General features: G+C 53.0%; 1 protein-coding gene across 1 annotated transcript; it reads right to left on the reverse strand.

Moving 5' to 3' along the window:
* Positions 1 to 1,851: 1,851 nt before the first annotated feature.
* On the reverse strand, positions 1,852 to 13,550 carry Shkbp1 (SH3KBP1 binding protein 1). The gene is made up of 18 exons (XM_005336439.5): positions 13,399 to 13,550; positions 13,107 to 13,160; positions 12,939 to 12,984; positions 12,759 to 12,832; positions 11,955 to 12,013; positions 11,637 to 11,717; positions 10,517 to 10,678; positions 10,333 to 10,423; positions 10,046 to 10,236; positions 9,376 to 9,491; positions 8,351 to 8,438; positions 8,153 to 8,269; positions 6,302 to 6,472; positions 4,305 to 4,460; positions 3,823 to 3,919; positions 2,748 to 2,926; positions 2,350 to 2,464; positions 1,852 to 2,268 (listed from the first exon to the last, which is right to left on the reverse strand). The coding sequence occupies exons 1-18, from the start codon at positions 13,482 to 13,484 to the stop codon at positions 2,040 to 2,042; spliced, it is 2,112 nt and encodes a 703-aa protein (XP_005336496.2). The 5' UTR covers positions 13,485 to 13,550; the 3' UTR covers positions 1,852 to 2,039.
* Positions 13,551 to 13,884: the final 334 nt, after the last annotated feature.

The following is a 13,884-nucleotide window of genomic DNA, read 5'->3' on the forward strand; positions in this document are numbered from 1 at the left end:
GCAACAGCCTCTGGCTCACCACTGCAACTTCCGGGGATGGAATCAGCTTCCCTTCCCCCCAGATTTTGGAGTCCCCGTTTCCCAATCTCTCACTAGCTCCTGGGTTTGTGTCTATATTGTCCCTGGATCCTGATCTGATCTCAACCCTTTAGAAGTCCTCAAAGTTGGATATCCCTGGCATTCCAGAAGCTTCTTCCTATCCACACACTGTTTTATTCCTAATATTAGATTAAAACAAAAACCAAAAAAACTCTTCAGTGTTCTATATTTGACCACACTCCATAGCTCTATTACTTCTAGAATCATGAGCATTCCAGAAAAACAAGAGTTCCCTGGCATGGGAAAAATGACCTCAATATTCTAGACCTGCAAACATCATTTGATATTCCCTGACATTCTAAGCCCCCCCCCCCACACCCACACTCAAGAAATTCCTAACATTCAAACATCTCCCAGTGTTTTGAATATCCTGGCCCATGAAAACAACAACAGCAACAACAACAACAACAAAGTTGACCTTGAGATGCATAGGCATTCTGGAACACTCAGGTTTTAGAATCACTCACCTTTTAGGTCTCCCTTTGTGTTCTAAATTCTCTGACAATCTAGAAACTCATGCCATAGAGATTTCCTGGAATGCAAACAAACCCTCTAATGCTGTGGAAGGCTTAACGGTCCACAGCCTCTCCCATTCTCAAGATGCCCTATTAATTCAGACTTTTTTCTGTATCCTATAATAATTCATAGCATGCTAGAATCCAAGTGAAATATTTCTACTAGTGGAGAGTCACAGGCATTTCTTGATACTTTCCTATTCTAGAATCATTGACTTTCTTCCAGGTCTTTTTGTCAGAAGCATCACCAGTCTAGTTCCCTGATCTGCAGTCGAGAACCCTAATATTGCTAATCCACTAGCACTCCAGGATAACCCTAGGTTCTAGATTCCCTAGCATTCTAGACCTCTCTCCAGTATGTTTCAGAAACCCTAATATTCCAGAAATTCTGGATTAGCATATTCTAAAATTCCTTGCTCCTAGTCTGGCCCACTTTCTCTCCTCTTTAAGATGCAGAAAACCTCCCTTTGGATGTGACCAGAGGAACAGGTAAGATTTTGGAGGGAAAATTCAAAACATCAGGCTAGATTGAGCTAAAACTGTCTCCACACAGGAAAGGGACTGGGCATCCAGGGATGTTGGACAAGATGTTTGGAGTGTCGAGATCTGGGGTACGAATGTTAAGGACACAGCAATGACAGCTGCCATCAGTGTTTCTGACTGCCTTTACCCATCCTTCCTTTTCTGAAGTAACATTGCCCTAATTCTCTTTTCAGGAACTGCTTCTCTGCTCTGCTTACATGGGGCTGATCTCACCTCCTAGCTCATGAGGGTTCGTGACCCAAGCTGGGACAACAGCAGCCCTTCCTCACACTGGCCAGGGTGATTGACTTGGGAATACTTATCTGATTCAATTCAACCAATAAGAATCTATCCTATGATTCTGACTCATGAGAGAGAGAGAGAGAGAGAGAGAGAGAGAGAGAGAGAGAGAGAGAGAGAGAGAGAGAGAAATGCTTAGGAGCTTCTTCATGGAATCATCTTGCCCCAGAGAGAGACAGAGGACCTGACTGAAGATGATGCATCCCAGAGGAAAGTAAAGGCAAGAGACAGAAAGACATTCTGAATCCCTGGATCCAGCCATGCCTGAAGCCAATACTTAAGTCAATACATTCCCTTTTTTGCTGAAATCGGGAGAGGCAGATTGTTCTGTTTACACTCAGGAAATTGATCAGGGCTCCCTCTCTTTCACCCTGTTCCTGGGGATCCCAAAACCCACCAAGAATGCAAACAAGGATTTGGCACTGAGGACTTTATTGGAAAGGACAGCTTTGGCTTCCAGAAAAGCAGGGAAGATTGGGACCTAGTAACAGTGACCACTCTGAGGAGGACCTGGCCCTGAACCCAGGGCTCCCACAGAAAGCCAGGAGGAGGCACCTGAGTTCCCCAGGGCCAGGGTATCCAAAGGCACCGTGGCAGTTGTGTTCAAAAGGAAGTTTCATTGAGATTCTTCTTCGGAGGCGTCAGGGGAGGCCCAAGCCCCGTGGAGGGCCGAGGGGCTGGTGTTGGTGGCCGGCGGGGCTCTGGGGCACTCCGCACGAGTTCCTGGCAGCGTTCCACGAAGCTGCCCCCACGGCGCCGCACCTCTGCCTGCGGGGGGCTTGGGCTCCCGCGGCGGCCAGACAGGGAGGTGTTGCTGGAGGCTGAGTGTAGACTGAGGGGTGGGAGAGTGAGGGCCGGCACCCGGCAGTGGCCCCCCAGGCCTCCCCGCTGTCCCCTCCCTCACTGCAGCTACCTGGAGAGGGAGGCCCGGGGCGAGGCGCTGGGCAGAGAGCCCCGAGAGGAAGCCAGGGGGGCCAGCTCGCACTGCTCCAGCTGACCCATCAGCTCCTCCTCTGTCAGGCCACCTGCTGAGGGGCAAGGACGCAGGGTTCAGGGGAGACAGGGCCTGGGGGGCAAGGGGCAGGGCCACACTGCGAGCACCAGGGCTGGACAGGTGGGAGGGCACAGAGACTGAGGGGCAGGGTCAGCGGCTGAGGGAAGGGCATGGAGGGGTTGGCGGGTGGGAAAAGGGGTCAAAGGAGAAGGCAGGGGGCCAGAGGGCAAGGGCGTGGGCAAGGAGCATGCCCAGGAAGGTTCCAGACGGCCTGGGCGGGAGAGGGCTAGCTGGGTTTGGGGTAGGGTGGCGAGTACCAGGGGCCTGGCCAAGGCCGTCCATGGCGGTGGTCAGGTCCCACATGGCCAGGCTGCCGTTGGCTTGGCCAGTGAGCAGGTAGCGCCGGGGCCGGGAGCCCAGCCGCCGGGAGCCCTCACACTCCAGCACGGTGAAGGCGGTGGTGGGTGAGCCGTCCACTGAGCGCACCGAGCACACGCTAAGGGGGTGTAAGGGGGTGAGCGGTTAACCCTGCAGTCAGAACCCAGCTGGGTCCCTTGTCCCCGCATCCCTTTCCCAGGTGCCTCACCACATAGCTTCAGTTCCTGCCCCTCCAATCACCACCCCTAAGCCTTGTGGCTGCCAATCCATGTTTTCCTTGAGCACCAGCGGCCTCTTGGACACCCCGGCCCTGTCCACTCACCATGATGCCCACTGCGCCTCAGAATCTCCCCAGATCTGCTGCTTGTCCCTGTTCCCCTCTTCAAGCCTCATCTAGAGGCCTCCCCCACCTGCTACCCGCTGCCACCTGGCATCTCTCCACACCTGCCTCCTCCCTCTTGCACCAGGCACCTGGGTCTTGGCCTCTGAGGCGACTCCTGCTGGCCCTCAGGTCCCTGGGACGCTCCTACACCCGGAGGACGCCTGGGCTCTTCCACATGACAGACAAGACCTGCCCTCTCCTGCCGCCCACCCCCCCTCAGGCCCCTGGCCTTTGGCCTCTGGGTCTACTCAGTCCTTGCCCTCCTGCTTCCTCGCCGGGCACACTCTCCTGCCCTTCTTTCCTCTCTCCTGCTCAGAGTCCTCTCTTCAAGCCACCCTCCAGGCCAGAGTGAGCAGAGCTCTGGGCTCCTACAGCTTCCTGGGCCCCGTCCAGCCACGACTCTGCCCACCCCGTCCCACCCTTGCACTGGCCTGAGAGTCCTCCAGCTTCGCCTCCCCCAGGCCTTTCGCGCCTTTCATCCCTCCTGTCGCCAAGTCCACTGGGCCGTTCGCCCTGCCAGCCTTCACTCCTTCCATGTCCCTTGGCTAGGACCGCTTTCTGGCCTCCAAGACCCAGCTGCACCTTGTCCTCCCCCCCCCCGACCACCTCCCCATTTGGCGGACCAGTCTCACCGCTGCCCAGTGGATGAAAGACGCACAAAGAGCTGACTGGCATTGGGCACCACCTTCTGGATGAACACCTGCTGGTCGTCCCGCTCACCGTAGGGGCCTGGACAGGCAGAAGCAGGGGCAGGGCTGGCCAGGGCCCCCTGGGCCTCCAGACCCTAAGGCTCTGCCCCTTCCCGCTGTGGAACACCCTCCCAGACCTGGCCCCACCCTCAGGCTCCTGGGTTGGCCAGGGTCTGGTGGAGGGGGTAGAGTTTAGGTCCACGAGGGGTCCTGGGCCAGGTGGCTGGCAATGGGAATCAATGGGGATGACAGAGGAGTCAACGAAGGTCGAGAGGGGTCAGGTGCAACTCAGTAGAGGTCAATGGGGGTCAGCAATCAATGGAGTGGAAGCTGACCAGGTCAGCTGGCGGGTCAGGTAAGTGGGTCAGTGGGAGCCCACTGGGCCCAGCACATTAGTGGGGAGGGGGCCAGGGGTCAGTAGGCACCGATATCGTTGCCAGCACTGCAGCCACCGTGCCCATCGGCTGACTCTAGCGCCAGGATCTTGAAGGATGCGAGTGGGGTGGAGCCGGGCTGGGTGGAGATCATGCCTCGGAATCGCGTCACAGACCACGTCCGCACGTGATTGTTGTCGGCACAGACTGCGGAGACCGGTCATGGAAGGTCAGGGCTGGCTGTGGTGTCAACCCTGCCCAGCCTTCCTGAGCCCCAGGATGAGCCCTGCAGAGTTGCCAGGATCCAGCCCTCTCCTCATTCTTTCCTTCTCTCCCCAGAATTCCAAATGGCCAAAAATTCTGCTGGCTCTTTCTCAAAAATGGTTCCAGAGCCTAATCTCATGTTAGTCACCCTGTCCACAGCCTTCACCCTGGTCCTGTCTGTCTCATCTCCTGCTGGACCATCACAGCAGCCCCCTCCCTGGGCTCCCTGTTCCAATTCTGTCCCCACAGTCTTCTCCCACATGCAGTCAGAAACAGCCTGGGAACACCTAAGTCAGCCACCTCCCTCCTCTGCTCAGGGGTTCCCCCGTCCCCCCGCCTGGCTGCTGCCTGTCACCTCTCTGCCCTCATCTCGCATTTCCCTTGTTGCTTACCCCACCGCAGGCCCAGGGGCTCCCTGCTCTTCCTCAGACACATCAAACATCCTCCCACCTCAGTCTTTGCAATGCCTGTTCCCTCTGCCTGGAATGCTTGCCCCTGCTGCTTTGCACTGCTCATCCCCTCAAGTTTGCTCAAAGGTCCTTCTTCCTCGGACAGGCCCTGCCTGACCCATCCCTCTCCACAACCCCTGTGCTCTTGTGAAGGAAACGTGGAAGTTATCCGAGTGAAAACGGAGTCCCTGGGTCGACTCTAACACAAGAGTAAATAAAGCTGGGAGGCCGTGAAGGAAGGGTTCCTATGGCCGACTGCCTGACAGTAACCATCACAAAGACTCTGCCAACCCCAGGAACTCCGGAGGCGAGGCAGGAGGATCACATGTTCAAGGCCAGCCTCAGCAGCTTAGTAAGGTTGGAAGTACAGTCAATGGTCGGGCACCCCGGGCTCAATCCCCAGTATGGTGGAGGAGCCGGGGCCCCCTTGCTGCACTTCTTGGAATGTGCCCAGAGTTCACTAGGCCACGCGTTCCCATTGCAATTCTCTGCTATTCCTCTCATTATTCTTTGAAGACTCTGTTTTATTTAGGTTGACATTTTATAGCCACATACCACTTCACCTTGCTTTTTGGTGACACTGGGGAATGAACCCAGGCGCACTCCACCACGGAGCAACATCCCCAGCCCTTTTTATTTTGAGACAGAGTTTTGCTAAGTTGTCTAGGATGGCCTCAAACTTGTGATCCTCCTGCCCCAGGCTCCCCAGTAGCCGGATTACAGGTGTGTGCCCCTGCACCTGGCTACCACCTCATTTTTATTCATGGCCCTTTTCGTCACCCAGTGCCTATTTGTTACTATTTAGTTTTGTTTCTATTTTTTTGAGATAGGGTCTTACTACTTTGCCCAGGCTGGCCTTGAGTTCGAGATTGCCTTGCCTCAGGCCCCTGGAGTAGCTGAGCCACCATGCCTGGTTTTCTTTCCTTATTTAGCAGTGTTGGGGATAGAACCCAGGGCCTTAGGCATGCCAGGCAAAAACTCCAACAATGAGCTAAACCCAGCTACATGTTTACTTATTTATCTCCTGTGCCATCCCCACTGCAATGTTAACTTCCCAAGGGCAGAGACTTGGTCTGTCTTGTTCGTCACTGTATCCCCTATGCCTGGCACACAGTAGGTACTCAATAAATGCTTATTCAGCTGATGAGTTCTTTCCTCACCTTCTAGAAATTCACTCCCTCTCAGGCCGGTTCCTTAACAGTCTTCTATCACTTCTGCAATCACCCTCCCAGGTGGGTTCTCCCCTGCACAGCATCCCCCTCCCACGGAAATCCTTAGCTTCCCGGCTTCATACTCCCACCTGAGCTGTCGCAGGTCACCTGCGGGGAGACCCACCTGAGATGAGGTGCTTCTCTGACAGCATGATTTTGGTGACGGGGCTGCGGTGCACAGTGAAGGTCTGGAAGAGCTGGGGCCCTGAACCCACCGTCTCAGGGTGCTGCACGATGACCCGTACTCCCCCTGAGCTAGTGCCATAGGCGATCTCAATCCAGTTTCCACTGTCACCTGGTGAGAAGCCAAGGACAAAGAGAGGCCCCATGTCATGGAGAGACAGAAATCAGGGCAGAGAGAAAGACACGGCACAGAACAGAGCCAAAGCCAGAAGGGAGAGGGCGAAGTGGTGAGCTGGTGTGGGTGACGGAGGCACCAGGAGCCAAAGGCACAGAGCAGAGACCCAGGGACAGAGACGGAGCCCGTAGAAGAGGGAAGAGAGGTGGGGAAAGAGAGGCGTGGGGACTGCGAAGGAATCACATGGAGGGTTACAGAGATGGAGACAGAAAAACAGAGATGGCATCGGAGAAAGGGGCAGAACAGGCAGACAGACAGCCACGAGAATGTGGCCCAGTGAGTCTGAGGACTCCGGCTGCAGCCGACTTTCCATTTTGAGAGCCTCGGAAACTTAATGAACCAAGTTAAGGAACGTGGTTTCCATATTTCACATTCATTTTATACCCACTGGCCGTGGATTAGTGTTACACACAGTAACCTAGATAGGCATCAAACCTTGGGCAGGCCAGGCCAGGGTTGCCCACACCTGTAATCCCAGCTACGACGGAGGCTGAGCCAGGAAGATTGCAAGTTCAAGGCCAGCCTAGGCAACTAAGTGAGACCCTTTTTACCCAAGATGCAAAATTCAATTTGCAACCTGGGGTAGGTGAAGATCAGAAAGCACAAACCATTTAAAAAATAACCACTATGCTAAGTGAGAAATGCCAGATACAGAAGGTCACGTACTGCAGGATTCGTGCCATTTACATGGAATGTCCAGAATGAGCAAATCCATAGGAACAGAGAGTAGATAAGTGGTGTCCAGGGCTGTCAGGAGGGAGGACTGGTGAGTTCTGGAATCGAATGGTGGTGACGGTCACACAACTTTCTAAATATACTAAAACACACTGAATTGTGCACTTCAAAATGGTGAATTTGGCTGGGGGTGTAACTCAGTAGAGTGCTTGCCTAGCAAATCCCTGGGTTTGATCTCTAGCTCTGCCAAAAAAAGGTGAATTTTGTGGTATGCAAATTGTCTGAAAACTAAAGTCTACCTTTTTTCTACATTTAACATCAAGAAAACAAAATAAGCCAGGCACGGTGGCGCACACCTGTAATCCCAGCAGCTCGGGAGGCTGAGGCAGGAGGATCGAGAGTTCAAAGTCAGCCTCAGCAACTCAGTGAGTCCCTGAGCAACTCATCAAGACACTGTCTCTAAATAAAATGCACATACAAGATATGTGTATGGGACTCAAGGGTTGAGTGCCCCTGAGTTCAATCACTGGTACTCAAAAATAAATAAATAAATAGTAGAAAAAAGGGGCTGGGGATATAACTCAGTGGTTAAGTGACCCGGGTTCCAAAAAAAAAAAAAAAAACTGTCCTAAATAAAAACTTGGATTTGTCCACTATAAAACATGCATCCTCTTGGTTTTATGAACATGCACAACATGCCCTGATCAGAGATGGAAAAGAAATACAAAGATGAATGGCCAGTGGTCCACTGTGCTTCTGGCAGAGAGGCAGGCCGGTTCAGCACCTGGAATACTGCTTATTGGAAATGTTTGTTGAATGACTAAATGAGAACCGAATCTGTCCCTCCTTCTGATAAATCTCATGACATATTAGACAAGCTGGGAGAGAGCTGCAGGCTGGGCCTGGCTGGAAATGGCAGGGTGGAAGCTGGTCAGAGCTTACTGGTTTTGGGCGTGAGGTAGACACTGAGGGCAGTGACCCCATCCTCTGCAGGGTCCCGGTAGAGCTCGCTGACAAGGAGGTCATTGTCCTTCATGCGCAGGGGGAACTTCTGCACATCTGGAATGGGCAGAGGGTGGGTTTGTTTGTGGGTGCCTGGTCTGGCCCTGCCCTCCCACATCCAGGGCTGCCTCTGCTCACCCACGTAGTAGATGGAGCCGTTGCTGCATCCCAGGAGGAGGAAGGAGCCGGCTGCATCGTAGCTCGTGATGGGCTGCACCTCCTGAACCTGGGGCCAGGCAGCGCAGGGATGCAGGGCTGTGCCGGCCCTCCCTCCTCCCCAGAACCTACCCGGGCCCCACGGCCCACTTCTCCCAGCCTCTCTCTGCCCACCTTCCTCTGGCTCTTCCTGTGACTCCCTTTCATGCCTCTGTCCCTGAGTGTCTCCTGGCCTCTCTTCTACTCTCTATTCCTGATTATAATCCATCCCCCCTGTGTCTCTATGTCCCCTGTCCCCTCAGTCATTTAGTCCTGGCTTTCCTCTGTGCCCACTTTCTGACTTTCTGTTTCTATTTGTTTCTCTGTCTCCTCTGCCTCCCAAGCACTCAGTTTTGTAGGACAAAAAAAAAAAAAAAAAAAAAACTGCAGGTTTGTTGTTTTGAGGGTTTTTTGTTGTTGTTGTTGTTGTTGTTTTTTGTTTTTTTAGTAGTGGGGATTGAACCCAGGGACACTTAACCACTGAGCTACATCCCCAGCCCTTTTTCATATTTTATTTAGAGGCAGGGTCTCGCTAAGTTGCTGAGGTTGGCTTTGAACTTGGGATCCTCCTGCCTCAGTCTCCCCAGCCACCAGGATCCCAGGCATGTGCCACCATGCCTGGCTGCAGATTTTTTTGTTTTAAAACATTTTGGACCTGGCCTGGGGTGAGTGCAGAGTGACAGATGTTCGCATGTCTCTCTCTGGGTTCCTGCCTCCTACATCACCTCCCAGCACCTCCTTCCCCATCCAGCGCCCAGAGAACCCCCTCTCCTTTCCAAAACCATCCAGCCTTCGTGCGAGCTCTGTCTCCCCTCCTCGATGCTCCACAGGCCTTTATCAGACACCTGCAGGCTCTGGCCCACCACTGGGTTTTCTGCCTCTCTCCAGGGACAGTGGGGCAGAGAAGAACCACACCCTGAGTCGATACAGTCTGGACACTTGGGAAGGGGACTGGTCAGAACTCTAACCTGCCAGTGCTTGGTGACAGCATTCCACACCCCGATGCGCCCTGTGTGGCTTGTGGCGATGAGCTGGTTCCCCACGAAGAACAAGGCCTCCACAGGCACCCCCAAGTGGAAGACCCCTGTGGGGGGAAAGGAGGACTTCAGCGGGGAGGAGAATGGCAGCAGCAACACAAGGTGCCAGAAGATTCCACTGGGCCACGGAATCCTCACAGGGTAGGAGATTCCAGCAGGAGTCACAGGGGATTTGTGATGGATGTGGGACTCCCGGGAGGTGTGGACTTCTAACATACTGAGATTTCCAACAAAGCAAAAACCTCTGGTGGTGACAGGGGATTCTTATGAGGATTGTTTCAGGGGGAAAGACGGGTCTAAAAAGTCAGAGGTTCTCAGCCACACAGACTCAAACAGGCTCAAACAGGAGAGTCTAGTGTCATGCAGCATTCCAACACAGCAAAGAGATCTAACAGGGCAGAGGCTCTAATGGAGAAGAGAATTACAAGTGGTGGATTTTCTGAATAGGCCAAGGAATTTCAAGAGGACATGGAATGCTGAAGGGGTAGGTTACTCAATGGAGCAAACATATCAAACAGAGCATTCTTATGGGTTGGAGAATTTGTAACAGGCCACCGAATTCCACAGGGCAGGGGGTTCTAGAAAAGGTCTGGGGTCATACCTATCTCAGAGCCACCACCTTCTGCCTGCAGAGCCCACAGCAGGATCTCACTGCCAGTGGCTGCGGCCACCATCTTGTCATGTTCACCCAAAGCCCCACCAGGCACACGGGCTGTGAGTGCCAGGCGTTCGATGGGCCAATCCAGACGGGGGCTGGAAAACACCAGCTGCCAGCCAGATGCTTCCTTCAGCCTGTAGGATTGGAAGGACGTCATTGATCCTCACCGCCAGCCCTGATTGTCCATCCACAGTGCTCAGAGCCTCCTGGCCACCCCCCCCTCTCAGCACCTATAGCAGACAAGGAACTGGGTATAGGCCACCGCAATCCAGCTGTGGTGTCCACACACGAGGCGTACCATCCCCGGCTCTTCTGGTTGCCCTTGGGGGGGGGGGAAGAGAAGGATCAGAGCAGGTCACAGGGCCTCCCAGGAGCCTACCAGCTTTCCTGAGCTCCCAGAAGACAGAAACTCACCTGAGGGGGAGGGAGGGGCTTTCTCCTCCAGCATCCGACCCAGCAGCCCTGCATTGCCCAGGTTGGGGGGCATCGTGTTGCTCCGTCGAACAGGGGCCGGGCGTCCCCCCAACTGCTGGGGCCCTACCAGGCTGTGCCTGTTTCTCCGTTTCACTGGGAACACTAGAGTGGGGGTAAGTGGCAGAGTGACAGTAATTGAAATCATGGCTTTCAGGCTACAAGCACTTGAACTCTCACACATACCGGTTTCCCTACATATGGAGCACAGTATCCTGGTGCTGGGACAAGCCATTCAATGCCACTGAGCCTCACAGTGGGTTACTTATTTTTCAGTGTCCTTGAGCCCATCACAGAGCAAGCTCAGTTTGGTGCTGTTGTGATACTAACACCTCTTCAATATTTGCTAATCTTCCTCCTAATAAACAGAAAGCTGCACCTCTGGCAGGCACCAGCATCTACCCGGAATCTAATGATGCTGCTATGTTTGGGTTTTATTTTCCTGTCTGCCTTGTTATTGATGGTATAAAAGTAGTGCTATAAAGCTTCTGTTTAAAATGATATTTTTGAAAATGAAGACAAACCAAGGAAAATAATAGTATAAATCTTACATTCAGCAAATTTCATGAAAGTAGTAGATATTGACTAAGGACAGGAAAATAAAACACATATATTTAAATTTCCCCACTCTATTCCTTCTGCCAATCTGCCAGCAAAGCCTAGTAGATTAAAGTTCCCAACAACCTCTGAGCACAATTTTCACAACAGGTAGACTGGCTGATTTAGGTCTCCTGGGGATTCTAGTGGCCCCTTTAATGTTGCTCTCCACTCTATGCCAAAGACCCTAGTTCTTTCAAAGTTTCCCACAAGGAAATCAAGCCTGGACTACAAAACCCATCAGGCTCTAACACAGGTTTCGGAGTTTAGGATAACTAACTGGCCCATTGTCTTCAGGAAATTGCTGTTTCCTATTTCCTTTCCAAGAATCAGCCCAAGCATCTGATACAGAAATAACAACTCCCATCATGTCTAAAGATCACAGAACAGTACCCAAGGGCTAGACTTGTGGGAAATGTAGTCTTTAGGCCACCCCCTCTTCCCTCCATCCATTGGGAGTGCACACCTGGCGGAGGCAGATAACCATTGAAGAGAACATTTCCACAAGAAGATCGATCCAATTCCTCCCTCAGCTGCAGACGACGAACTGCAATGGAAGAACTCAAAGCTGGGACTTGTAGGGTATGAAGGCAGACCCCTTTGACCCCTCTTTACCTCCTTCTCTGCAGAACACTCCCCTCAGAGCCAGGGATAAATCTAATGCTCTCAGCTCTAATCCAACCCTCTTGCAGGAGAGAGTATCAAGGGCAGGGAGAATTTAGGAAGCTTCAGTAAAGGCTGGTTTTCCATACAATGAGGATGCTAACTGGGGGTCCCCACTTACCCAGTGGAGTGAGTCCATAGAACTGGGCTTCATGGAGCAGGCTGGAACCGTGGACACCCCTGAGTAGTAGAATTGACTAAAGATCAGGGTCTGGGGCATGGGAATGGGCAGAATTTTTTATTTTGTTTGTTTGTTTTGTCTTTAATACCGATAATTGAACTCGGGAGCACTTAACCACTAAGCCACATCCCCATCCCTTTATATTTTTTATTTTGAGACAGGGTCTCGCTAAGTTTATGAACCTGGCTTTGTACTTTTGATGCTCCTGCCTCAGGGTCCCCAGCTGCTGAGATTACAGGCAGGCACCATTGTGCCTGGATTTTTTTTTTCTCTTCTCTTTTTTTTTTTTTTTGGTACCATGGGCACTTGACCATTGAGTCACATCCCCATCCTTATTTTGTATTTTATTTAGAGATGGGGGCTCATTGCTTAGCCCCTTGCTAAGTGGCTGAGGCTGGCTTTGAACTTGTGATCCTCCTGCCTCAGCCTCTCTGGCCACTGGGATTACAGGTGTGCTGGTGTGTACCAGCCCAGCAGGGCTGAGAATTTTTAAGAGGAAGTTTTCAGAAATGGTATAGAGAATGATGAAGGGTAGCTAATTTTGACAGGATCAAGATTCTAAGGAGCAAAGATATGGGTGGTGAAAATGTGTGGGTGTGTTGGGGGAATGCTAAATAAAAAGCAATTTAAACCTGATCAAGACTCCATTCTAATAGAATGGAGCTTAAGTGAACACTCTGAAAGGGACAAAAGACTTCATAAGAGGCCTAGACGGCGGGGGAACTCCCTGTTATTCACACCGACCTGGGATCCAGCTCTTTGGTGCGCAGAAAGTTGAGGATTGGGGCAAAGACGGTGGGGTCCCTGTCGATGAAGATCTGTGGGAAAGGGGGACAAAGGATGGACAAGACAAAGAGCAAAACTGAGTGGGGGTCCTGTTCCTCCTCCAGTAGGCCACCCCATTTCAGCTCTTGCCCTACTCACCGCTCCGGTCTCATCTTTCAGAGTTGAGATGCGCCCGCTCAGAAGACTACAGGAAGGGGAAACAAAGCAGGTGTCAGGGGCCCGGGAGGGGAGGTGATTGAGCGGTGGCAATTAGGGCTCTCCACAACTTCCCCTTCCAACCTGCCCCAAACTCGCTCTCCCGTTCACCTGGAGAAGAAGGAGTCTGGGATCCAGGTGAGAGTCTGGCGAGAGGTACTGAATCTAAGCGGGTAAGGTAAGTGGACGCAAGACACGACGACGGTGAGGGAGCGAGGAACCGTGCGGACTCGCGCCAAATCCAGTGGGTCCTCCCGTCTCCCAGGTGTTTTTCCAGGCTCCTCGCCTCCAGCAGAGGGCGGAGCAACTCTTGATGGACAGGGATTCCCCCCAGGAGAGGCGGGTACTCCCACCACGCGCCCAGCTGCCAAGGGTGAGGCCTAAAGGAGTTTCCCACACTCACCTCTTGCCTCCCACATTCAGATGAATCACTTCCCCAGGAGCCCCGCGAGCCGGGACCCCCTCGGCGGCAGTAGCCACCGCAGCCATGGCCCCCGGCGAGCCAGAAGGCCTGCGCCCACTTCCGGGTGTGTACCTAAACCCCGCCCTCACCGCGTCTTCATTGGACCGGAGACTCCCCGAGACACTGGCGATTGGACAAAGAGCTTGCTCATCGCAGCTAAGTTCTTCGCCTCCTTAAAGGAACCGGCCTTTCCTGGCTTTTGACAGGGCCAGGGCGGGCAGGGCAGTTCCTTCGGGGAAGTTGAGTTACTTCTTCGGCCCATTTTAGGTATGGTACTAGGTGACTTGTCCATGTGCATATATTTAGAATCCAAAATTAACCCATACCACAGGGTACATCTTGATGTTCTCTGAATCCCACTCCCAACCCCGACACCTGCCCATCCTTCCATCCTCACGGGGGCAGCCCAAGAAATGCAAACAAACC

This window comes from Ictidomys tridecemlineatus, chromosome 15 (assembly GCF_052094955.1).
Source record: "Ictidomys tridecemlineatus isolate mIctTri1 chromosome 15, mIctTri1.hap1, whole genome shotgun sequence".
NCBI classification, from domain to species: Eukaryota; Metazoa; Chordata; class Mammalia; order Rodentia; family Sciuridae; genus Ictidomys; species Ictidomys tridecemlineatus.